Below are 26,517 nucleotides of genomic sequence, written 5' to 3'. Positions count from 1 at the left end.
AATAGAAGAAACATAGATTGACATTTTCAGTGGAGGATTTTTGTGACCATTTCTGCTATTATTTTTTAAAGATTTATTTACTTACTTATTTGAAAGTTGGAGTTACACAGAGAGAAGGAGACAGAGAGAGAGGAGAGGTGGGGTGGGGTGGGGGTGGGGGGTGGTCTTCTTGGTTCACACCCCAATTGGCTGCATCAGCTAGAGCTGCGCCAATATGAAGCCAGGAATCAGGAGCTTCCTCCGGGCCTCCCACACAGGTGCAGGTACCCAAGGACTTGGGCCATCTTCTGCTTTCCCAGGCCATAGCAGAGAGCTGGATCGGAAGTGGGGCAGCCAGGTCTCGAACTGGCTCCCACATGGGATGCTGGCACTGGAGGCAGTGGTTTTACCTGCCACACCACAGCACCGGCCCCGTTTCTGCTATATTTTTAACTATACCCACATGTCGTCAAATAGTACACTTAAACTCCTCTGTTTTGTCAGGGTATCTCTGAGGATTCCCAGATAATGTATTGGTCAATGGGATTTTTCATGAAAGATGATATTTAAACTTAAGGTGGTAGATTCTTTTTGGTATTGACTAGGAATGCAGAGCTACATGATGATGTAGCAGCAGCAGCTAGCAGAAAGGACCACTCCTGCCCCAGCCTCTGATACTGTATATCACGCAGTCGGAGCCAGTGCCATTAAGAATCTGTCACTCCAAGCCCTTCCCCTAGGATCTGTTGGCTAGGTTGTATGGTGCTTAAAAAACACATCTGAATCATCATTCCTCAGAGAACTGGAGATGCTTGGCGTCACTGCCTGGTCCTAACTTGGACCAGTCTGCAAATAATCTTTCCAAAAGCTAAATGGAGAGGAGGAATCAAAGAAAAAATATTCTTCAGAGACTTGGAAAGGTCACAAGTGACGTCATGGAAGAGTAGATGATACAGTCTCAAAGGTGAGCCCTGTGCTGCTCAACTTGGCTTTTCCTGTGCATCTATACCTCCACTGGTTACCTGTGGAGAGGTGTGGTAAGAGGCCTCATTTGCCAGAGTTCAGACTGAGTTCATCTCACACCTTTAATAGTATTTTTGAGTACTCAGGAACAAGGTTAGAATATTGATTTAGCCTCTTCCTCTCCAGCTGTGCTAGCGAAAAAAGAGGCTATAGCTACTGCCGCAGGCTTCCTATACTATAGAAAGAAGCTAATTGCTGGGTACAGGCTCATTCTGACAGGCTGCTCTTTCCCCAGCAGCTACTGCAAGTAACTCTTAAAAATCATTATTATTATTATTAAGCATTTATAGCCCACTTTTGTGTTTTTAAAGTGTCTTGAAATCATTTCTGCTTGTTTTTTTCTCTGATGTCCCTGAGAGGCCAGTTGATACTGTTAGGTTGCACCTGACATATCCGAAGACAAAGACATAGCTAATCTGCTTCTTGGTGCCATCTGTGATCTACTTTGGGCATCCTCAGAGCAGAAGCTGGGATTCGCATTCTCTTCTTTGCTCATTTAACCCATTTCCTTGCTGTTTGCTTTGAATTTGGTATGTGTGCATTGTGGCTTTTATACTTGTTTGCCACTTAGAGTAAGCAACTACTATGTAGTGTGCACATACACCCAGTACATACATAAAACCAAAACAGTTTCAGAAAATGTTACTTACTCTTCATGAAAGCACTGCTTCCAATTCTCTATTTTTTTATTCCAGTTTCAACCCACTCAGTTATTTTTATGAACCATAGTTCATCATGACCACCATGCCAGGGGATACTTGAAGCTAGAGAATACACAGTGGCACATTTTCCTGGAGCATCAGTTCTACTCAAAGATGCAGGGAGAAACACATTTTCCCATTACAACATGTATGGATGCATTCTGGAATTTAACATGGAACTGCAAAAACATTTGTTCTTAGGATAGGCTACGTAATATTATGCCCTACTCCCAGCCCTCTCTGCCTCTTCCCAGAATGTGTTCATCATTCACTCTTGTTAACAGATGTATACTAGGGGGAATTGAGAAGTCTGGAATGTTTAAACTCAGTTTACATATTGTCTAAACTCAAATGAGATCAGAAATGTTGAGTAGTCTGTTTTATAGTCATTGTTCCTATTCAATACTTATTCACTCTGTGCGAGGTCCACTGTTCTAGAAACTGAGAATATTATGGCAAATGAAACAAAAAGGACTTCATGGACTTTACCTTCTATCAAAGGTGGAATCTATGGCACAGTGATGGAAAATAGACTGACTTTTAAGTACAAGAAATAGTTTAGCTGGGCAGGAGTTTGGCACAGTGGTTAAGATGCTGCTTGGGTCACCCATGTCCCATATCAGAGTGCCTTGAGTGCCTGAGTTCAAGTCCCAGCTCCACTTCTGTTCCAGCCTCCTGCTAATGTGCACCTTGGGAGGCAGCAGCAGGTGATGCCTCAGGTACTTGAGTTCTTGCCACCCACATGAGACACCAGATTAAGTTCAGAGCTCCCAGCTTCTTTGGCCTGTCCCAGCCCTGGCTGTTGAATACATTTGGGGAGTGAAGCAGAGGATAGAAGATCTGTCTCCCTGCATTTTAAATGAGTGAGTGAATGAATGAATAAATGAATTAAAATAAAGTTCCATATCGGATGGCAATAAGGACTTTGGAAGAAAATAAAACAAGGATTGGGTTATGGAGTCCTGGGGTTGGAGGCTGGGTGGTGCAATTTTATACATTGGTCATTCTGCCCAGATACAATACCACAAGGGCAAGGGGACTAACATCCAGGGAACGACTCCTGACTGGGGGGCACAGCAACTTTAGAGCAAATGCACCCCTCCTTGGTGTCTTGGGTGAAGGACCCCAAGGCACACCATGCTTAACCTGATTGAAGCAAAAAACGATGCAAGCAATGAGCTGTATAGATTTCTGGAGGACAAGAATTCCAGACGCAAGAAACAAGCACATGGAAAAAACTATGAAGTAGGAGCGTGCCTGGTGCATGCCACAAACTACAGCAGGCTCAAGTGTCTGGAGAAGAGATAGTAAAGAGGACAATAGTGACATGACTTTAAAGAGGTAGAAGGAATCAGATTATAGATGATTGTAACTTTGGGTTTTGTGTGTGAGATGGGAAGTCATTGAAAGTTTCAGCAGGTACATATTTATGTGGTGACCTGCATTTTAAGATCACTCTAAAAGATCCTTTTAAGAACACTCAGGGCCAGCACCGCGGCTCAACAGGCTAATCCTCCGCCTTGCGGCACCGGCACACCGGGTTCTAGTCCCGGTCGGGGCACCGTCCTGTCCCGGTTGCCCCTCTTCCAGGCCAGCTCTCTGCTGTGGCCAGGGAGTGCAGTGGAGGATGGCCCAAGTCCTTGGGTCCTGCACCCCATGGGAGACTAGGATAAGCACCTGGCTCCTGCCATCGGATCAGCGCGGTGTGCCGCCGCAGTGCACCAGCCGCGGCAGCCATTGGAGGGTGAACCAATGGCAAAAGGAAGACTTTTCTCTCTGTCTCTCTTTCACTGTCCACTCTGCCTGTCAAAAAAAAAAAGAACACTCAGGCTGCTGTGTTGAGAACAGGCTGAGGAAGCGAGGTCTGTGAAGGGGGTGGTGGGGGAGAAGAAAGGAAACCTGTAAAAGGCTTTGCGCTATTCTGTGTACTGGGTTTGGAAGGTTCTATTTGAGGATGAGTAGTGGAGATCAGGAGTTTGGTCTTAGGAGTACTGTTGGATACAGCAGTTAAAATACCCCTTGGAATCCCCATATCAGAGTGCCTGGGTTCAAGTTTTAGTTTCATTCCAAATTCTAGCTTCTTGCTAAAGCATACCCTGGGAGGCAGCAGGTGTTGACTCAGGTACATGGGCCCATGCTACCCACGTGGGAGACCTGGATTGAGTTCCCAGCTCCTGACTTTGGCCTGGCTCTGATCTGGCCATTGCACACATTTGGAGTATGAACCACTAGGTGGGAGACGTCTTTCTGTCTCTCTGCCTTTCAGATAATGAAATAATAAGTGACTAAGTAAATAAAGAGTTCAGTTTTAGACAGGTTCATTTTGTGGTATGTTACCCAAATGAAGATATTATGTAGGCAGTTGGATAGATATGTGATCACTAATTTCCCATAGATCAACTAGGATGAGTTAATGCTCTTGGAAAGTAATTTTCCACCTTCTCTGAATTTTATCTTCCTGTTCTGGCCTCGTTGGGAAGTAAATTTTGAAGCAAGAAAAGGAAGTTCTCTTCCTTCCTCCCACACCCCTCTCCATCCAAGAGCAGTCAGTATCATGCTCTTTAAGACTTACTCAGTTCTGAGAGTAGTAAACAGAACTGGTTTCATGCTGCTTTTCTTCCTTGGTGATTTTTTGCCTAAGTAACCAGAGAATGATTGACATATCTTTAGAGGAATCTAACATTCTTTGGAGTGTAGTCCACCACCTATGTTATCCTTCCTTATTGTATAGGTACTATTTTAGTTCAATGATTTTGAAACCAAGAGAATCCACACATCATCCACCCATCCCTGCCTCACTGAGGATGAAAATGCCTATTGAGAATGAATGTGCCTAATGAGAGATGTCACTGATAGATTATGTTCTGCTTGTAGATGGTGTGAAGGTTAAAAAGAAAAAGGAAGACTGAGAAACGAGTATTTCACTTGGTTTGTTCAACATCTTCCCCTTAGTTTCATGCCAGATATTTATTGAGCCTCTCAATAGCCTAGTGAAGATGAGGAACATCCTGTTCACTCAAGGCACTCATTGTGTGTATTGTGAGTGAACCAGATAGTAATTTTATGCTATATTAGAAGTGTGTACACTGGGTGTTCTGGGGAGAAAAAGGTTAGGACTTTCTGTGAAATTTCAACCTTGAACTGAATCATAAAGTTAAATAGGTATTTGCCAGAAATCAAGGCTTAAGGAGAAGAGTTTATTAAGAAGAACGAGTATAAAGGCATAGAGCTGTGTGTTTCAATTTAGGGAGCAAGAAGTAATTTTGATGTGATTGAAGTTAAGGAAATAGACCAGAGAGACAGACAGGTGTCACATCCAAGAGAGTCATATATTCTTCACACAAACACAATTTTAGCCAACAGTAAAAGTCTGAGAGCTGTAAACTAGAATTTTTTTTAAAAAAAAAGGTTTATATATTTATTTGGAAGGCAGAATGACAGAGAGGGAAAGACATAGATTGAAAGAGAGATCTTCCATCCACTATTTCATTCCCAAATGGCCTCAACAGCTAGGTCTGGGCCAGGCCAAAACCAGGAGCCAGAAACTATCTAGTTCTTCTTCCACATGGATGGCAGGGGCCCAGGTACTTGGGGTCATCTTGCACTTCCATCCCCAGCACATTAGCAGGAAGTTGGATCAGAAGCAGAGTAGCCAGGACTCAAACCTACATGCCAGTGTTGAATGCAGGTGTTGCAAGCTGTGGCTTAACCCTCTGTGCCACAGTGCTGGCTCAAAATACAGTTGTGTGTGGTTTTTTGTTGTTGTTGTTGACAGGCAGAGTTAGACAGTGAGAGAGAGAGAGAGAGAGAGAGACAGAAAGGTCTTCCTTTTGCCGTTGGTTCACCCCCCAAATAGCTGCTACAGCCGGCATGCTGCACCGATCCGAAGCCTGGATCCAGGTGCTTCCTCCTGGTCTCCCATGGGGTGCAGGGCCCAAGCACTTGGGCCATCCTCCACTGCACTCCCAGGCCACAGCAGAGAGCTGGACTAGAAGAGGAGCAACCGGGACAGGATCCGGCACCCCAACTGGGACTAGAACCTGGGGTGCCGGCACCACAGGCAGAGGATTAGCCTAGTAAGCTGTGGCGCCAGCCTCAAAATACAGATTTTAAAAACTCGATATAAGAGGTATTTTACCAACGCATAGAAGCAATAAGAATAATTAAGATAGTATTTTGTCAATAAACCTTTAAAACAATCCTCTTAAGATCTCTTTCTACCTTAATTGTAGTACTGAATTTGAGCATGTAGAAAATTTCAGATTAGTCTAAAATCATTATCCTTAATTATGAACAGCTTTACGTGAAAAGGTAAAACAGGAGCTGGTGAAAGCAGAGGGAGATTTTCTTTGTTGAACAAGCACCATCAGGCGCTGTTCCACCTGCTTTGCAAAATATAAACTTGTTTTTTTCATAACCACCCCATGAATTCAGTGCTGTTGTGCCCTTCATTTTATAGATAGGAAACTGATCTGAGTACGCTTTGCCCAAAGTCACACAGCTGTAAGTGTCAGGGTCAGGATTTGAAATCAGATGTCTGATCCTGATGTTTGTGCCACCTCTGATTTGAATGTACCAGATTCCCAGAGAAGCAGTTTTCAGAGTGTCCTAAAACCCTTGAAATTGTGTGTCAAAAGGTTTCATGTTCATTTTTCAGCTAGAGAGTCCACGGCTTTCATCTGTTGGTCAGAATGGCCTTCTAGGCAGAATGGTTAAGCACCACTGCTGTAGGAGACCGTGTCGCGTTCTTTCTCTGTTAAAGGGCTCCAGTCGGAACAGCGGTTCCCCTGGAAGACAAGTTGGTTACAGGCTCATTCAAATTAAGATAACATTGTCCTAAATTAATTGCTTGTCTGATTAACTTTCCCAGATACTTTTTCTAAAATGCTCATACTCATACCAGGTGCCAGATTCACAAACTATAATTCTTTTATATAGGGGGTACCCTGATGTTCTTTTTTTTTTAAAAAAGATTTATTTTATTTACTTGAAAGAGTTATAGAGGAAGTAGAGACAGAGAGAAAGGGGGTCTTCCATCCACTGGTTCACTCCCCAGATGGCCACAACTGCCGGAGCTGAGCCGATCCAAAGCCAGGAGCCAGGAGCTTCTTCCAGGTCTCCCATGTGGGTGTAGGAGCCCAAGGACTTGGGCCATATTTCACATCTTCCACTGCTTTCCCAGGCCATAGCAGAGAGCTGGATAGGAAGAGGAGTAGCTGGGACTAGAACCAGTGCCCATATGGGATGCTGGCGCTTCAGGCCAGGGCTTTAACCCACTACACCACAGCATCGGCCCGTAATGTTTGTTCTGAGAAACTTCTCCAGATGACTCAGAAATATTTGTTAAGAACCACTAATAGGGGCTAGCACTGTGGCGCAGCGGGTTAACGCCCTGGCCTAAAGCACCAACATCCCATGTGGGCAATGGTTCGAGACTCTGCTGCTCCACTTCCTGTCCAGCTCTCTGCTATGGCCTGGGAAAGCAGTAGAAGATGGCTCAAGTCCTTGGGCCCCTGCACCCTCCTGGGAGACCTGGAAGAAGCTTCTGTCTCCTGGCTTCGGATCGGCGCAGTTCCGGCTGTTACAGCCAATTAGGGAGTGAACCATCAGATGGAAGACCTTTCTCTCTCTCTCTCTCTCTCTCTCTCTCTCTCTGCCTCTCCTTTCTCTGTGTAACTCTTTCAAGTAAAATAAATAAATCTTTAAAAAACCACTAGAGGACAATGATTTTCTCTATTTTATATCTCAAGTGCTTATGAAAAATGTTAGAATGGTATATTGTAAGCTCTGACTACTTTATATTTAAAGATGATATAGTATTGATGATCATTCACCTTTCATATGAGAACTTTATGTGACCCACCAGAAATGTACCCCTCTCACTCCAGTTTTCACTTCTTCTTTCTCTTTCTTAAGTTTCATTTACTAATTTGGAAGACAAAATTACAAGGAGGGAGACACACACACACACACACACATCTTCCATCCAGTGGTTCATTCTCCAAATGGCCACAACAGCTTGGTTTGGGCTGGGGCTGGGCCAGGCTGAAACCAGGAGCCAAGAGCTTCATCCTTGTCTCCCAAATGGATGCAGGGGCCCAAGCACTTGGGCCATCCTCTGCCACTTTCCCAGGTGCATTATCAGAAGTAGAGCAGCTAGTACTTGAACCGGTGCTCATATGGAATGCCAGCATCACTGACAGCAGCCCAACCTGCTCTGCCACATTGCCAGCCCCAGTTTTCACTTCTAGATGTCCTGTACTAAGCTTGGCACTGTGTCAAGATCTTCATGATGCCTTTATTTGAAATGTCTCCTTTCTGATTTTTCTGCTTGATACTAAATGAGTTAGGAAAGTATCTCGTTCCCAGAGGCCCACAGCTGCTATAAGTGTTTGAAAGTAATGCTTTTAAATAGTACAAAGAAGACCTTAAGCTCCTCCTTCCTGGTATCAGTGACTCTCCTTGAATTCACCAGACTCAGTCTTTATGAGAATCCTGCTATCTCAGCGTTTTAGACTTTGAGAATCCTGCTGTCTCAACATTTTGGGTATCACGCTGTATAATACAGGTCAGACTCCTAGGCTTGGTTTTTGAAAGATTAAAAGCACAGGATACAAGGGCAGTAATTGGGTGGATTCTGCTGAGATAGAAAACAGAAAGACCAAGCAATTATGGAGGACGAAATAAAAGTACTTTAAAATCAGAACAATGAGTTGATAATAAATGTAAAAGGACAAAATGCTTCAGAAAGAGGATATTTGGATCTCTATAGCCAAAGTTTTGGTGAAGAAATGGTGTGCCGTGGATGTGTAGACATTTACAGTAAAGGTGGGGGAGAGAGTGGTGGTATTAAACAACCACTGTTTTTCCTTTATCTTTTTAGAGCAAAATGAAAGAGATACATGCATGGTTACTGATCACAGAATTTGTCCAAAGAAATGTTCCCTTGTGGTGCTAAGAGCATAGGTAGGAGAGGCACTAGTGACAGAAACCAGTGAGAGGTGGTGGTTTAGAGCAATTCTTGTCCCACTCTCTCATCTTACAGTATATTGGTCTTAAAATCTGCTGTAATAGAATCTGTCCCTTCCTGACCGCATATACCAATCAGTGTTGCCCCAAATAAAAGCATTTATTGTAGCTTTTCAAGAAACAGCATGCTCTGAGTTGGGCAGATCTGGTAGAAAATTACAGCCTACAAGTTTGTACTATAAGAAGAAAACTCGCCGCGCCGCGGCTCAATAGGCTAATCCTCCGCCTTGTGGCGCCGGCACACCGGGTTCTAGTCCCGGTCGGGGCACCGTCCTGTCCCGGTTGCCCCTCTTCCAGGCCAGCTCTCTGCTGTGGCCAGGGAGTGCAGTGGAGGATGGCCCAAGTGCTTGGGCCCTGCACCCCATGGGAGACCAGGAGAAGCACCTGGCTCCTGCCATGGGATCAGCGCGGTGCGCCGGCCGCAGCGTGCCTACCGTGGCAGCCATTGGAGGGTGAACCAACAGCAAAAAGGAAGACCTTTCTCACTGTCCACTCTGCCTGTCAAAAAATTAAAAAAAAAAAAAAAAACTCATTTTTGGCTTAAAGGCCGTTCCTTCTCCAATTATCAGGCTCACCGATGTTTGACCCAACATGCTTTTTACAGCCATAGGCCCTAGGAAATAAGATTTTATAAAAGAAACCATTTTCATTTAAAAAAAGATAAAGAGATAGTATGGCACTAGTTAAGGAGAGGAAAAGAATCAAGGTTTAAGGTGAGACACATTTGAGCTTGAGTCCTGGTTCTTCTTTGTACTAGTGACGTGACCATGAATGTTACCTAGTCTTTCTTTTTCCTTATTTGTAAAACAAGAGAGAAATGATGCTTACTATGTTCTGGATGGTTATAATGAGGATTAGAAATATCATTAACAGGTACTTAGTAAGTGGTATCTGCTACTACAAATAACCAGAAAAGTGAAAAATAACTGAAGAAGTTGTTCTGGGTATAGGAATTGTGGCTTAAAGACAGCCCTTCTGGAGAGAGATTGAGTTGCAAGCTGTCATAGTTCCATGACAGTGGAGTAAGCAGGGATGTGCCTTGTGGCGTAAAGACCAGTGTGTCTTGATTTAGGGAGGCCTGCTCTGGCTGAAAGAGGAAGCAACGGGAAAGTATGTTTCTAGATACCTAACTGTTCTTTCCCTCATAGCTGGTTTCTTGGGATGCCCTCATTTTCCCTTGTTGTTTTCCTGGCAGGTTGCTGTGAAAAACAATATTGATGTTTTCTACTTCAGCTGCCTCATCCCACTCAATGTGCTTTTTGTAGAAGATGGCAAAATGGGTAAGTGTGTCCTTCTGTCCCTCTGCCAAGTACACCTTTGCCCTTCCTCTGAATGTCAGAGCACAGGTCCAGAAGTACAAGCTATTTTGATGTTCAAAAAAATAAAAGGTCAGTATATTCTGAAGCTCTAATAATTGCTCAATATATATCCGACTTGAGTCACAGTTATTCTCTCTGCCATTAGTCTCTAAATCACAGTCGTCATCTCACCATACAGATGCTAACTTTTACGGTTTGGGGACAGGTAAATATGGATTTGAACCTCAACTCAGCTTGCTTTTTTTTTTTTTTTTTTATTTTTAAGATTTGTTTTTTTACTTGAAAGGCAGGCAGAGTTACAGAGAGGTACGTAGAGGGAGAGAGAGAGAGAGGCACCTTCTATCTGCTATTTTACTCCCCAAATGGCTGAAGCCAGGAACGTTTAACTCCGTCTGGGTGTCCCACATGGATGCAGAAGCCCAAGCACTCAGGCCATCTTCCACTGCTTTCCCAAGTGTATTAGGAGGGAACTGGATCAGAAGTGGAGCAGCTTGGACTTGAACCAGTGCTCATATGGGATGCTGGTGTCACAGGTGGCTTAATCTGCACTACAACACCAGCCCCTCCACTCTGCCATTTATTAGGTGTGTGACCATGGGAAAGTTGCTTTTTTGGGAAACCATTCTTATGGTGACAAATGAGATAAAACAGATAAATTTAACCCTTAGACCTATAATAATCCCTCAAGATAAGAATTCAATTTTTTAATTAGTTTATTTTAAGAAGCAGAGACAGAGAGCTCCTATTCATTGGGTCACTCCCCAAAATCTGGCAATGACTGGCCAGATTTTGGGGAGCCAGGAACTCAAATCAAGTCTCCCACATGGGTGGCAGGGACCCAACTACTTGAGTCATCACTTGCTGCCTACCAGGTCTGTGTTAGCAGAAGATGGGAATTGAACCCAGGCAGTCCATTATGGACCTAGATGTCTTAATTGCTGAGTTAAAAGCCTGCCCCAGAATTCAATAATTTTGAATAAACCATTAATACTTTCCAGATGGCTGTTGACATTACTCTTTTCCCTTACTTGTGAAACCACCATCTAATAAAACTAGCTCATATTGGCATATATTAAATTATATTGGCACTTAATTGATTTGATTCTCACAATGGCTCTTTGGATAGGCAAGACAGATGCCCAGAAGCTCTTTTCTAGTGTATCTTAGTGCTGTTGATGAGGGGTTAATCAGCTGGGATGTAGTACCTCTGCACAGCTGAGAAGGACTCCAGTCCCAGCTTGCTGCTAGCTGTATTGCAGGAGCCAGCATGGCAAAGGAGAAATGGTACAGGGCATCAGAAATGAGAATGCTGACAGACTGTGCACATCCTTCCTTCTCCTCTGCTTTCCCATACAGAACGCCAGGTGTTCCTTGCAACATGGAAGGATATTCCCAATGAAAATGAACTTCAGTTTCAGATTAAGGAATGTCATTTAAATGCTGGTGAGTAATATCTCTAAATTTTATTTTCATTTTTTAACCTCTTCTTTCTACATCCTACCAGGATGTTTCTAAAGTGGTTGTATTTAAAAACTTGAAATGTGTTGATGTATGGTGCTAGATTACTTACAAACTAACAGATTTAGGAAACATACTAGAATGCATCTGTCTGCCCAGTTCTGCAGTAGGTGAAAGATATATTAATCATATTACTTAGACTTCCTAGGCATCAAGTAATTGAAGTAGCATTTGAAGAGACGCGGTCTCCTAAGAGTTAAAAGGACTGTTTCCTCTTCTCGTTCAGTGTTTGATAGTGGAGGAAAGATGACTCTGAGTCCCTGTATATAGAATCCTATGTTTATATTTAAAGAATGTGTTGTAGTTGGGCTTGGCGATAACATTTTTCTTTGCTGCCATGTGTTAACTTTCATGTGATGATTCTAACCTCTTAAATTATTGTTAAAAAGTCCCAGACTCTTTTGTAGTAAATGTTATTACTATATTAGAACACAAACAGGGGTTAACCCCAGAGAAGAAAAGCCACTTTTAGTCCCTGGGGTTTTGTTTACCTGCAGTGTTCCTCTGGGGTGTAAGGAGCCCTAGCTGTTCAGATTCCTTCTGCCTTTGTTTCTGGGTATGTCTGTCTGTCTGTCTGCCTGCCTGTATGTCTCTCTCCCTAGAGATTCGTACAAGGCTTTGTGGTTTGGATGAAGGTGAGTTATAATAATTGGACAGTACCTCTTTCCTCCTTTGTGCATCATTTCCTCCTCCTTGTAAGTACTTTGGCGGTTCTCTTTTTTTTTTTTTTTTTTTTTTCTGACAGGCAGAGTGGACAGTGAGAGACAGACAGAGAGAAAGGTCTTCTTTTGCCGTTGGTTCACCCTCCAATGGCTGCTGCGACCTGCACGCTACGGCCGGCGTACCACGCTGATCCGAAGCCAGGAGCCAGGTGCTTCTCCTGGTCTCCCATGCGGGTGCAGGACCCAAGCACTTGGGCCATCCTCCACTGCACACCCGGGCCACAGCAGAGAGCTGGCCTGGAAGAGGGGCAACCGGGACAGAATCCAGTGCCCCGACCGGGACTAGAACCCGGTGTGCCGGCGCCACAGGCGGAGGATTAGCCTATTGAGCTGCGGTGCCGGCTTGGTGGTTCTCATAAGGAGTTTTCAGCACACTGCCATCCTGTCATTGCAACTGGAGCTTGGCGCTGGGGACAAGAGGTAGTAAGGCAGTGCAAAAGCAGGAGAAAACCACTCCTGCCTTATCTCCACTTTGGTTTTTAACTTTAGGTTTTGGGGGGCTCTGTGTTTTATTCATCTTCTGTGTTCAGACAAGTCTTTCCCTACAGGGCTTTTGAAATGTAGCTGGAAATAGTGATCAGCCTCTCCTCGGGATACCTCTTTCAAATGTGGGAGTCCTGTGGGCACTCTCAGACTTGGAGGAGGCTGAAGCCCTGCTTGATCCCTCAGAAATCAGAAAGACAGACTGGCATCTTTGAATACAGAAACTTCAAAAAAAGTTTGTCCCTGATAATCATTAATATCTTCTGAGCCCTTAGAGAGGTATTTCAGGAGAGAGTCTTCTGTAGTTTCCATCCAAACAAAGTAGTTTGTTGATTCTTTCATTTGTTCCATCCTCTTAAGTAGATGACAGTGTTAACTGTTCCTGTTTTCGAGGCTCGCTGCTCAGCTACCATGACCTCATTTGGTGAGTTCAGGACATTGGGCAGCTTTGCACAGTAGAGGCTATTCTTCAGGAAGCCCTCAAATGCAGAGTCCACAGTGGTTAAAGGTGAGAACCAGAGTAGATCTTGTTAAAGCAGCCTCTGTACCAACCTGCAAAAGACCAGGCCCCTGGTGACAGTCTCGTTGTTGTTGGTCACATGGCATCATTTGAAAAGAATACTTGACCCTCGAAAGAAAGGGGAGAGGGATTCTGTGGTCTATTAAAATTGAAAAATACAGCAGGTGATAGGCCTCTTCGAAGTTACCTTTAGGGGCCGGCACTGTGGCGTAGTGGGTAAAACCACCGCCTGCAGTGCTGGCATCCCATGTGGGCTCCTCCACTTGCTGTCCAGCTCTCTGCTATGGCCTGGAAAAGCAGTAGAAGCTGGCCCAAGTCCTTGGGTCCCTGCACCCGCATAGGAGACCCAAAAGAAGCTCCTGGCTTTGTATCAGCGCAGCTAAAGCCATTGCAGCCAATTGGGGAGTGAAGCAGCAGATGAAAGACCCCTCTCTCTCTGCCTCTGCCTCTCTGTAACTCTGACTTTCAAATCGATAAATAAATCTTTAAAAAAAAAAAAAAAAGAAGTTATTACCTTTACAGGTTAGCACACTAAAAATCTTGAAGAAACATGGATAATTCAGTCTTAAATGAATTTGAGTGATTCAAAAACACAAAGTGCTTATTTTAAAATTTTTGCTTATTTTTTAAATATCTGCTTATTTATTTATTTGAAAGAGAACTTTCATTCCCTGGTTCATTCCCCAAATGCCCATAACTGCTAGGGCTGGGCCCTGGGCTGCAGCCAGGAGCCAGAAGCTTAATCCTGGTCTCCCATATGAATGGCAGGAACCAATCTACCTGAACCTTCACTGCTGCTTCCCAGGTCTGCATTGGGAAGAAGCAGAATTGGGAGCTGGAACCAGGAATTGAACCCAGGTACTTTGATATGGGACCAAGGGATTTCTTTTAACTAGCATCTTTTTTTTTTTTTTTTTTTTTTTTTTGGCAGGCAGAGTTAGACAGTGAGAGAGAGAGACAGAGAGAAAGGTCTTCCTTTTCTATTGGTTCACCCCTCAAATGGCCACCACAGCCATCGTGCTATGGCCATTGTGCTGCGCTGATCCAAAGCCAGGAGCCAGGTGCTTCCTCCTGGTCTCCCATGCAGGTGCAGGGCCCCAGCACTTGGGCTATCCTCCACTGCCTTCCCCGGCCACAGCAGAGAGCTAGACTGGAAGAGGAGCAACCAGGATAGAATCCGGCGCCCCAACTGGGACTAGAACCCCGGGGTGCCGGCGCCACAGGCAGAGGATTAGCCTAGGGAGCCACGGCACCGGCCTAACTAGCATCTTAAGTACTAGACAAAACCACTAAGTACTTGTTTCTAACATCTTTTGGAATGCCAGTGTTCCTTGAAGGTAGCCTGGGAAACTCTGGCAAATAGGGAAGGGCCAGAGTTATTGGAAAGCAGGATTGGTTTCCCTCTGGTCCTGTATGAAAAGGTTATACTTTTTATGAAAAAGAAAATGGAAGTTTGGGCGACAGATCTTTAGTCTGGCCTGCCAAAATAATAGGAAGAAAAGATCTCTCTGCTTCCAGGCTGGAGTTCTGAACCCTTATTGCACCTTGGTATATTTTTGTGATCTTGCCACAGAAGAAATATCTGGCCTTTATCCCAGTGGGGCTGTGTACTCCGGTAGTTTCTCAGAGCAAATTCAGTTTTTGATGAGTTTAACCATGGCATCATGCCAGTCCCTCCTTGCCTTAAGTATTCCAAATACCAGTGAATCAGTTTTCTGCTGACACACTGCTCTTACAGCACTACAGCACATGTACAATGGGGGAAACAGCCATTTCATTGTCTCCAGGAGCCCAAGGCCACCATTTTCCCACACTAATCTTGCTAAGACCACTTCCTGTAATTAATCCTTTCTAGTTTTTCCTTTGACCGCACTCCAAGGTCTGGAGTGGCCTAGCCTGTACATTTCCTTCCAGCTTTGAGGGCTCTATTAACATGAGCATTTTCCGGTTTAGTGCCTTCTGATTCAACACCCTGGGTCTAGCTGAGAGCTAAAAATACCATCCTTTCCAGCTGATCTGCCCTAATCACAATAGCACCAACACTTTAAATAGCTTTTCTGTGCTAGCGTAGATATTCGACAGATGGAGTGAATGCTCAGGGCTACAAGAAGTCACAGGCTTAAAGGACTTAGCAACCAAACACTGAGCTTTTACATTTGCTCTTCCATCTCTTTGTAGAGAGGAAACAAGCCCTCTTCCAAAGTCTTAATAATTAATCAGCTCTTAATAAAAAGGTATATATGATAGGGGTGTTTGTCATGCCACTAGTTGTGTAAATACTAGGAAATGTTGGGCCAGAAAGGTACAAATGGATAGGACCCTCTGCTTCCTATCACTGATAATTTCTATCCATATCAGAGGATCTATGTGAATCTATTTTGTACCTAACCATTACAGGTGCATGTGGGTTAGTATACATCTGGAATCACAAGAAGTGGCTACATCTCCTGATATATCCAGAAAGAAAATCTTTGTGACAAGCAGTTGTGCAAATCTATTAGGCTTTAGAATTTTTATGTATTGGGGCCGGCTCAGTGGCATAGTAGGTTAAGCCTCCACCTCTGGCACTGGCATCCCATATGGGCACTGATTCATGTCCTGGCTGCTCCTCTTCCAATCCAGCTCCCAACTAATGTCTTGGAAAAGCAGTGGAAGATGGTCCAAGTGCTTGGGGCCCTGTACCCATGTGGGAGACCTAGAAGAAGTTCCTGGCTCCTAGCTTTGGATCAGCCCAGCTCTGGCCATTTTGGCCATTTGGAAAGTGAACCAGCAGGTGGAAGATCTCTCTGTTTCTGTCTCCCTCTCTCTGTCTGTAACTCTGCCTCTCAAATAAATAAATCTTTTTCTAAAAGGCTCAAAGACGGAAGTCTTCTGTCCTCTGGTTCACTGTCCAAATGGCCAGAACAGCTGGGACTGGGCCAAGCCAAAGCCAGAAGCCAGGAGCTCAATCTGGGTCTCCCACATAAGTGGCAGGGACCCAACTACTTAAGCATCATCTGCTGTCTCCCAGAGTGAACATTAGGAAGAAGCTGGAATTGGGGTAGAATTGGCATTCGAACCAAGCATGCCAATGTGGGATGCAGGTGTCTCAAGCAGCTTCTCATTGCTGTGCCAAATACCCACCATAAACCTGTGTTTTAAGTGTCTGTTATGACTCTGGAAAACTCGGAGACATTTTCACTCGTTAGGCACTCAGATGAGACACAGCTTTTCCTTTAGGCCTGGGGACTAGGTAAGGGTGAGTTCTGTTTCTTTGGTTGTGGCTTCCCCATCCTTTGGAACATTTAAAAAACGTAAATTCTGGAATTGGTGTTGTGGTGCAGAGGGTTAATAAGCAACACTGGCATCCCATAGGAGTGCCGATTTAAGTCCTGGCTGCTCCACTTCTGATCCTGCCCCCCACTAATACATCTGGGAAAGCAGTAGAAGAGGGCCCAGGTACTTCAGTCCCCTCTGCCGCCCATGTGGGACACCTGAATGAAATGCTTGGCTTCAGCCTGGCCTAACCCTGGCCATAGTGATCTTTAAGAAGAAAGTAAGCCCTTTCTCAACCTTCACTTACCAAAAATTTGCCTGCTTTTCAGCAGTAATAGTGGTTTTGAACTTGCTAATAATACCCCACAGAGCCCCCAAATACAACTTCCCCCTTTCCTACTCTGTAGTCCCGGTGCCCTCTTCATCCTTACTGCTGCTGGAAGAGGTATGTCCTTAGCCAAAGGAAAAAGACGGAAGAAAGACCACATCCATACCATACACTCTTAAGAGTTCAGGCCCCAGACTACAAGAGCCAAACGAGCAGAAGGAGGCAAATGAACCAGACAGAAAAAATCACATCTTGAAGCAAGTGTAACCACATTTAACCATCTTTTTTTGATCTGTGCTTTGTGGGAAGATCTCAGTGTTTTATAATTCAGATGATATCATCAACACACACTGAAACAATTAACATTACATTTTCATTCTTAGAGTCTTATATCTGCAAGCTTCCATTCTGTTTCCCAGGAGTTCAGATGTGGAAGGGGAGAACAGATGAACAAAAGAACATGATACTTTCCCGGTCTGTCTGGGAAGCCATGTTACATCTGGCTCCCAGTGCCACTCTATTTTTCAGTCTGCTGCCTCCTCAGACATTTGCAACAGCCCCAGACTGGAACCAAAGCTGGGAGCTGGGAACTCACTCTAGATCTCCCATGTGTGTGATAGGGACCCAACCACTGAGCCATCACCTGCTACTTCTCAGGGTGTATATTAGCAGGAAGCAAGATTTGAGAGCAGAGCCAGCACTCAAAACCAGATACTCTGATACAGGATGAAAGCATACCAAGTGGAGTCTTAACCACCATGCCAAATGCCTGCTGTCACTGTTCTTAGTACATTTAGCAGAGTCTGATCATTTTGCAGTTTCTAAATCCTCAAACTCAAACCTAATATCTCAAATGTGTAAAAACTAGCTCATATTGATTTGTGTTATAGAACCTTCTGTCCATCAGTCTTCTGGTAGAAATCACTAGAGCACTATTTGATAGGAGCAGACTTGGGTTTCTGATGAAAATATTAACAAATACGGCCAGTGCCGTGGCTTAACAGGCTAATCCTCCGCCTTGCGGCGCCGGCACACCGGGTTCTAGTCCCGGTTGGGGCACCGGATTCTATCCCGGTTGCCCCTCTTCCAGGCCAGCTCTCTGCTGTGGCCTGGGAAGGCAGTGGAGGATGGCCCAAGTGCTTGGGCCCTGCACCCGCATGGGAGACCAGGAGAAGCACCTGGCTCCTGGCTTCGGATCAGCGAGATGTGCTGGCCGCAGCGGCCATTGGAGAGTGAACCAATGACAAAAAGGAAGACCTTTCTCTCTGTCTCTCTCTCTCTCACTGTCCACTCTGCCTGTCAAAAATAAATAAATAAATAAAGATGTAGCCATTCAATTTTTATTCTGCCTGGATGTTTGCTTTGTTTTCTAGATCTAGAAGGAGAGAGAAACAGTCTGTTTTTTAGCCTGTCTTCTCTTAAAGAAGTGATAAAATAATGAAGTCTGTAGGAATCTGGGCCTGTGTGTATAGTCTGCAACATGTTTGTGCCTGTGCCACCAGGTGGCTCTTCAGTGAAGGCTCCTACTCTATGTGTGTTCTGTTCTAGGAAATGGGCAAGAACCCTGAAAGTTAGGAGTGGCTCTTACAACTTAGAGCAAGCTCCTATGTAAACACAATTCTGTCAAAAGAAGTTAGTCAAACTCCAGCTAGACATTGCCTAGCAACCTGATCTTAGCTGCAAGAGCCTTTCATTGTGGAGACCAGAGTGACAACCAGAACTGGCTGACCACCCCACAGGCCACTCCCTCCAGCAGTGTTGCATATAACTACCCTGAGATAACACCCTTTGACTCTTCAAATAGAACCAGTTCTTAAGCTATAACTACTCTACTTGGTATTCATGAAAACCATGGAAATAAAGGGGGAAAAGTTAAGTAATGGAGGTAGTCAAAAATATTTAATAAATGAGGCCTTATGTCTCTTCCCCTGGGTTGTTACTGGTTTGAATGTTGGGAGAAAGGCATCAGGGCAAGAACTCCCTCCAAAAGCAGAACATATCCAAATAGATGGGATTTTTTTGTTTGTTTGTTTTTTATTTGAAAGAAGGAGACAGAGCAAGAGAATCTTCCATCCACTGGTTTACTTCCCAAATGGCCACAGTAGCCAGAGCTGGGTCTATCCAAAGCCAGGAGTCAGGAGATTATTCCAGGTCTCGCACATGGGTGCAGGGGCCCAAGAACATGGGCCATCTTCCCCTGCTCTCCCAGGGAGACATTAGCAGGGAACCAGATCAGAAGTAGAACAGCCAGGACTGGAACCGACACCCATATGGGATGCTATTGCTGCAGGTTGCAGCTTTATTGGGTATGCCATGGCACCAGCCCCAAGTAGATGATTTTTAATGCCTGTAATGTTAAAATTTCCATCTCTATCACCTAAGTCAAGAGGCTCTAAACAGAAACTGGTGACAGGCACCCATTGTATTCCAGGATCACTACGCGCAGAGAACCTACATTTAAAGGACAGAAAACCATCCATCATGGCAACCTTTTCCTAGAGAGCACAATGGACTATGGCAGATTTTTATGTGAGGACAATGTAGTTCCTAAAGTAGACATGAATAATTTGAATTCTCATCAGAAACACATAATAAACAGCAAAGCAATGTTTATCATCTCTGTTACAGTGTCTCTCTCTCTCGGCCGGCGCCGTGGCTCAATAGGCTAATCCTCCACCTGGCAGCGCCGGCACACCGGGTTCTAGTCCCGGTTGGGGCACCGGATTCTGTCCCGGTTACCCCTCTTCCAGGCCAGCTCTTTGCTATGGCCAGGGAAGGCAGTGGAGGATGGCCCAAGTGCTTGGGCCCTGCACCCCGTAGGAGACCAGGATAAGCACCTGGCTCCTGGCTTCGGATCAGCACAGTGCGCCGGCCGCGGCGGCCGTTGGAGGGTGAACCAATGGCAAAGGAAGACCTCTCTCTCACTGTCCACTCTGCCTGTTTAAAAAAAAAAAAAGTGTCTCTCTCTCTCTCTGATGCTATAACATGTCACAAAGAGATGCAGATGACCTTCAATTCCAGAACATTCTGTCTCCTTGATCCTGTTCTTACTCTGAGTTGGTGACTGTGATGACTTCCTTGTGACCAGCATCTGCATTTTAGGGATTTCATGGCTTAGCAGAAATCCCCTTTGCACAACTTTGTTTTTTTGTTGAGACTGTTTGATTATTAATTTGGAATTGTGGTATTCTCTAAAGGCTAAAGCCTTGCTTGTTTTCGGAAAAAAAAAAATTTGGGGGGTGTGCAGTTCTGTGACGCCGGCATCCCATATGGGTGCCGGTTCGAGACCTGGCTACTCCACTTCCAATCCAGCTCTCTGCTTTGGCCTGGGAAAGCTATGTAATACGGCCCAAGCCCTTGGGCCCCTGCACCCACATGGGAGACCCGGAAGAAGCTCCTGGCTCTTGGCTTCGGACTGGCACAGCTCTGGCCATTGTGGCCAATTGGGGAGTGAACCATCGAATGGAAGACCTCTCTGTCTGTCTGTCTGTCTCTCTCTGCCTCTTCTCTCTCTGTGTAACTCTGACTTTCAAATAAATAAATAATCTAAAAAAGAAATTTTAACATCCAAGTAAATAAATTTGACTTGCGGGAACGTCTGCCCCTCTGTGTTCTTTTCTGACCCTGCCTGTTGAGGTGCAGGAGGCTCACAGTGAGATAGTAGTGAGTGGATCAGAGTGTTTCTGTCCTTCTAGCTTATTGCACCCATGTAGTTGGTGATCTCCACAGGTAACTCCCACACTGCATCGTTGTAGTTGTACCTTGTTCAGTTTTCTGTCTGGGAATCTAACAGGCACCTTATGAGCCTGTTCTTTACCTTTCGCTGGTGTGTGGGAGAAGTGCTTCCTGAAATACGTGCAGGGACTCAAGCACACGTGACTCAGTAGGATGTCAGAAGAGAGCTGGCATGCATTTATCTGAGATGTTAATTGAAGGTATTGGGTTTTGACTCTGATTTTCTAGACACTGTTTCCAGCAAGTTGCAGAACAACAATGTTTATACCATTGCCAAGAGGAATGTGGAAGGGCAGGACATGCTGTACCAATCCCTGAAGCTCACTAATGGCATTTGGATTTTGGCTGAACTACGTATCCAGCCCGGAAACCCCAATTATACGGTAAGGCCTTTCTGAGTATGGGTGACATGGATAAGAGTAGGGAGGTAAGAGCTCTTTGAATTCTTTTTCTTAGCAACCTGGGAAGACCTCAAGAAAGTGCTCAGAACGTAAATATCTGAGACAGTCAGTCAGTAAAGAAGTCCCACATTGCCTCAGCAGAAGATCTTTCTGCAGTGTCTGCCCCATCCAACAGGCGCCAGGCGTCTGACGGCCAGGAGTGCCACGAAGCCGTGACTCCTCATGGTATATAAAGAGATGCACGTGGAATTTGGCACTTTCATCCTCAGTGTCAGTACTTACCTGTGTATGTGGTGCTGTAACAAACAGCTGAGAAAAGTGTTCACATAGCTGATTTCAAGACCATTCCTGCTCTTGGAGTTTGTGACATAAGAATATCAGAGTCATAAACAGAGGCATCTTTTTCAGCAGCATGTATGACTTGAAATACTTGTTATGAAAGGTAAGGCAGAATAGAACAAGCCTTTGGCAACCTCTAAAGGGAGTTTGGTTTGAAAACTTTCTTCAGTACCACACTGAACTAAAGTAAAAACTGTCAGTACTTAGAGGGCAGAAGCAATTGCAGTGTTAAACAGCAGAGATTGATACTCTAAGTACTGGTTTATTTGCTATTGTAAAATCTGATCTTGCTATAGGATACTGCTTGGCATCTGCATTTTGAAAAGTAAAAGAAAGGGCCAGCACTGTGGCATCGTGGGTAAAGCCACCGCCTACAGTGCCAGCATCCCGTATGGGCACCAGTTTGAGTCCTGGCTGCCCCTCTTCTGATCCAGCTCTCTGCTATGGCCAGGGAAAGCTGTGTAAGACGGCCTAAGATCTTGGGCCCCTGCACCCATGTGGAAAACCCTGAAGAAGCTCCTGGCTCCTGGCTTCAGATCGGTGCAACTCTGGCCATTGTGGCCATCTGGGGAGTGAACCAGCGGATGGAAGACCTCTCTCTCTCTTTCTCTTTCTCCCTGCCTCAGCCTCTCTGTAACGCCTAGTATCTTTCATGCAGTTTTCCTCATTGATAACTGTCTTAGACAGCCATACTACTTTTTTTAAACTATGAAATAGATATTGGTACAATATGGGGAAGTAAACTACAGATCTTATTCAAATTTCACCAGTTTTTATATTACTCCTTTTTTAGGGTTGATTAGAATGTGACACCATAACATCTTCTCACAGGTATAGATTGCATAGCCACACCACAGAACACTGTTCCATAAGCACAATGAAACTCCCTGTTGCTATCTCTCAACCAAGCACTAACCGCTTGTAATTGTGTCATGTTGAGAATGTTATATAAATTAAATTTACGCAACCATTTTGAGATTGTTCTTTGCACTCAGAATAATACCCCTTTTTTTTTTATCTGTAAATCCATGTTTATTGCAGCTCAATTCACAGTAGCTAAGATATGGAATCAACCTAGATGTCTATCAGCTGAAGACTGGACAGGGAAATCATGGTATATATATACCATGGAATACATGTATATATATACACCATGGAATACCACACAGTGGTCAAGAGGAAAAAAAAAAAAAGAAATCCTGTCGTTTGTAACAAAACAGATGCAACTAGAAACTATCACACTTAGTTAAATAAGCCAGTCCCAAAAAGACAGATACCCTATCTTCTCCCTAATCTGTGCTAAGCAGTAGAGCACCTGAAAGGTGATCAGTAGAAGCGAAATTGACACTTTGAGATGTAATGATTTTGAACAGTCCTTAACTTGACTGTTGAAGAACAGCGGTTTCTTGTTGTTGTTGTTGTTTTTAATCTTCATGCTATTTGTTGAACCCTTTACTTAGTGTAGGGTTAATCTTATGAGTACAAAGGTAACCGAAAATAGATCTTTGTGAAAAATAATAGGAATAGCCGAGGGAGCAAGAAGGTTGGGAGTGTGGGTAGTAGGGAGGTCAGGGTGGGCAGAATCACTGTGTTCCTAAATGTATGTATATGGAACACATGAAGTTTGTACTCCTTAAATAAAATAGAAAAGGTTTCCTGAATATATGTGAGAAAGAAATGGAAGGCAACCCAGAGGGGTTAGATGGGGAGAGCTCTGAATGAGGTATTTTTTTGTTCTGTTTTGATTTTTCGTTTTTGTTTTTGTTTTTTAGATTTTATTTAATAAATACAGATTTTATAGGTACAGCTTTAAGAATATAGTGGTTCTTCCCCCCCCCCCTCCATACCTGCCCTCCCACCCCACTCCTGTCCCACCTCCTACTCCATCTCACATCCCATTCTTCATTAAGATTCATTTTTGAGCATAATACCCTTGAGCTCTATCCAGGTTGTTCACTTTGTCTTTTTTCTTATGACAAAGTAGTAGTCCACTGCATCTGTCGCAGGTTCTCCACTCACTGAAGGACATTTCCTACCCTGTCTATTAAAAAACCAAACATTCCAGATCACTGTAGATTCACATGCGGTTGTAAGATATAATACAGTGAGGCCGGTGCCACGGCTCAATAGACTAATCTTCTGCCTGCAGCGCTGGCACCCCGGATTCTAGTCCTGGTCGGGGCGCCGGATTCTGTCTCGGTTGCCCCTCTTCCAGGCCAGCTTTCTGCTGTGGCCCGGGAGTGCAGTGGCGGATGGCCCAAGTGCTTGGGCCCTGCACCCGCATGGGAGACCAGGAGAAGCACCTGGCTACTGCCTTCAGATCAGCATGGTGCGCCAGCCGCGGCAGCCATTGGAGGGTGAACCAATGGCAAAGGAAGACCTTTCTCTCTGTCTCACTGTCCACTCTGCCTGTCAAAAAAAAAAAAAGAGAGAGACAAAGGTCTTCCTTAAAAAAAAAAAAAAAAAAAAAAGATATAATGCAGTGAGCTCTTAACCATAGGCATCTTGAGGTGGTCTCTCAAAGTGCTCTCTCTTCACTTGACACAGAACAGTCCACAAAATCATACAAATCAAGAGGTTCAGATCTTTGTTTTAGAACACCTGTGGAACTGCTTGCCTAGCCCATCAATGGTATGCCTATCTGAAAAGCCACAGTGTCTCTGAAAAATGTGACTTTACAAAAGCTGTGTGTGCTACTCCACGTACCATTGTGGAGCTGGGAGGTATGCCAGGCCAAACAGAGAGGCTGGAAATAGGGTGGGGAGCCTAAGAAGAGTGCCAGATTTTTGCTGCACATGTCTAAAAATGCAGGCATAATAATGAACTTGGGATTGAGATGTTGTCACAGGTCCTGGAGGGCTTGCAGGTGAGCAGAGCTCCAGGAGCTCTTCCAGAATTCATACTCACATTGGCCTGTACTCGAGCTCCCCTGCCACACTGGGATCCTTACTGAAGCAGTGGTTCTGAAACCAGATGAGGAGCTTCATGGGAGGAACTGAAGATACCAGAGAGAGGGAAAAAATCCTTCCAGAAAGTAGCTGTGGCTACTCAAGGATCGAGGCCTGGTGAGTCCCTGACTCCCACCAGTGCCAGCTTGGCAGTCTGGACTTTTGTTAGAAAGCATTGTCCTACTGTTCATGAACAACAAAAAGGAATCTCCAACTGGTAGAACTTCAGGTGGTATTAAAAATATGTGAAATATACAGGGCAATTTTGAAAGAGAGGTGACTCGTTGAAGAGAGCAAGACTGAGAAGATTCCTCTTTAATCTGGAGTTAACTCCCGTAAACTGTTGTCTTTTTAGCTTCTTCCTCTCCTCCTTTTCCAAGCCCACATGTTCCCAGTAGAATTTCCTACCACATTGGCAGTGAAGAGGCTGAAGAGGAGGAGGAACAAGAATTGCCTCAATAGGGAGTTTGAAAGTCCAGGAAATGCCTAAAGCTGCAACTTGGATCAAAGTAGAGAGCTGTTTTCTATATATATTTATATTCGTTCTTAAAAAGATTTTATTTGAAATGCAGAGACTCCAAAAAATCTTCCATTGCTAGTTCATTCCTCAAATGTCTGCAATAGTGGAGCCTGGACCAGCCAAAGCCAGGAACCAGGAACTCCATCCAGGTCTCCCACGTGGCTGGCAGGGGTCCAAGTACTTAAGCCATCATCTGCTGCCTCCCAGATACATCAGCAGAAAGCTGTATTGCAAGCAGAGTCAGGACTCAGTTCCAGGCACTCTGACATGGGGTGCAAGCATCCAAGTGACAGTTTAACTTACTATGTATCACAACACCTACCCTATATTTATATTCTTAAATTGGATGTTGTTTGTGATCTTTTACATTTGTCAGAATTGTCTTTCTGACATACAGATCAGTTTTTTGTTTGTTTGTTTGTTTGTTTGTTTTTTGACAGGCAGAGTGGATAGTGAGAGAGAAACAGAGAGAAAGGTCTTCCTTTTTGCCGTTGGTTCACCCTCCAATGGCCACTGCAGCCGGCACATCGTGCTGATCCGAAACCAGGAGCCAGGTGCTTCTCCTGGTCTCCCATGCGGGTGCAGGGCCCAAGGACTTGGGCCATCCTCCACTGCCTTCCCGGGCCACAGCAGAGAGCTGGCCTGGAAGAGGGGCAACTGGGATAGAATCCGGCACCCCAACCAGGACTAGAACCCGGTGTGCCGGCGCCGCAAGGCGGAGGATTAGCCTGTTAAGCCACGGCGCCGGCCACAAATCAGTTTTTAAAGTGTTTTGGAGACAGTAGTAAAGCTATAAATAAGCAGCATCTTTGGATTTTTTGTAAGTTTTTAGGATATTTTCCAGGATATTTAGGGCTGGCCACTATCATCTTGACCTTTCTTCCAAAGATAGTCTCACCGTTTATAGTGTTTTAAACTGTCCAGAGTTTCTTTAAAAGAATAATAAATAATAGAGAGGTAAAATAATTAAAAAATCTCATAGTGGGACTGGCATTGTGGCATAGCAGGTTAAGCCACTATCTGCAATGACACCAACATCCCATGTGGATGCCAGTTCAAGTCCCAGCTGCTCCACTTCTGACCCAGATCCCTGCTGATGACCTGGGAAAAGCAGTGGAAGATGGCCCATGCAGGGGACCTGGACTGGATGAAGCTCCTGTGTCCTGGCTTCTGCCTGGCTCAGTCCTGGCTGTTCACAGCCAGTTGGGGAATGAACTAGTGGATGGAAGATCTCTCCTCCTTCTCCATACATCTCTAAATAAAATAAATAAAAACCTCATAGTGATAGATGGCTAAGGATAACTTTTGTTGATCTCTTCTTTTTTATTTATTTATTTATTTATTTATTTTTGACAGAGTTAGACAGCGAGAGAGAGAAAGAGACAGAGAGAGAGTTACAGATAGTGAGAGAGAGACAAAGAGAAAGGTCTTCCCTCTGTTGGTTTACTTCCCTAATGGCCACCGTGGCCGGTGCTGTGCCGATACGAAGCCAGGAGCCGGGTGCCTCCTCCTGGTCTCCCATGTGGGTGCAGGGACCCAAGCACCTGGACCATCCTCCACTGCCCTCCCGGGCCACAGCAGAGAGCTGGACTGGAAGAGGAGCAACCGGGAATAGTACCCGGCGCCCCAACTGGGACTAGAACCAAGGGTGCCGGTGCCACAGACAGAGGATTAGCCAAGTGAGCCACGGCGCCAGC

The 26,517-nt window shown here is 44.8% G+C and overlaps 1 protein-coding gene across 11 annotated transcripts in view; it reads left to right on the top strand.

Annotated features, from left to right (window-relative positions):
- The window catches only part of AP2B1 (adaptor related protein complex 2 subunit beta 1), a 159,778-nt gene that overhangs the window by 129,545 nt on the left and 3,716 nt on the right, over positions 1–26,517 (top strand). For 5 of the 11 annotated variants that reach the window (XM_062175572.1, XM_062175570.1, XM_062175571.1 and 2 more), the window contains exons 18-21: positions 9,928–10,012; positions 11,408–11,494; positions 20,841–20,995; positions 24,326–24,578. In XM_062175572.1, the coding sequence (XP_062031556.1) occupies positions 9,928–10,012; positions 11,408–11,494; positions 20,841–20,995; positions 24,326–24,421 (423 nt within the window). In that variant the 3' untranslated portion in view covers positions 24,422–24,578. Of the gene's footprint in view, positions 1–9,927; positions 10,013–11,407; positions 11,495–20,840; positions 20,996–24,325; positions 24,580–26,517 lie in introns of those variants that run through there. The other 6 variants (XM_062175575.1, XM_062175577.1, XM_062175568.1 and 3 more) reach the window with 3 other exon arrangements.

This window comes from Lepus europaeus, chromosome 18 (assembly GCF_033115175.1).
Source record: "Lepus europaeus isolate LE1 chromosome 18, mLepTim1.pri, whole genome shotgun sequence".
Classification (NCBI taxonomy): domain Eukaryota; kingdom Metazoa; phylum Chordata; class Mammalia; order Lagomorpha; family Leporidae; genus Lepus; species Lepus europaeus.
The sequence above is the reverse complement of the archived record's forward strand: the minus strand, read 5'-3'. Positions and strand labels throughout refer to the sequence as shown.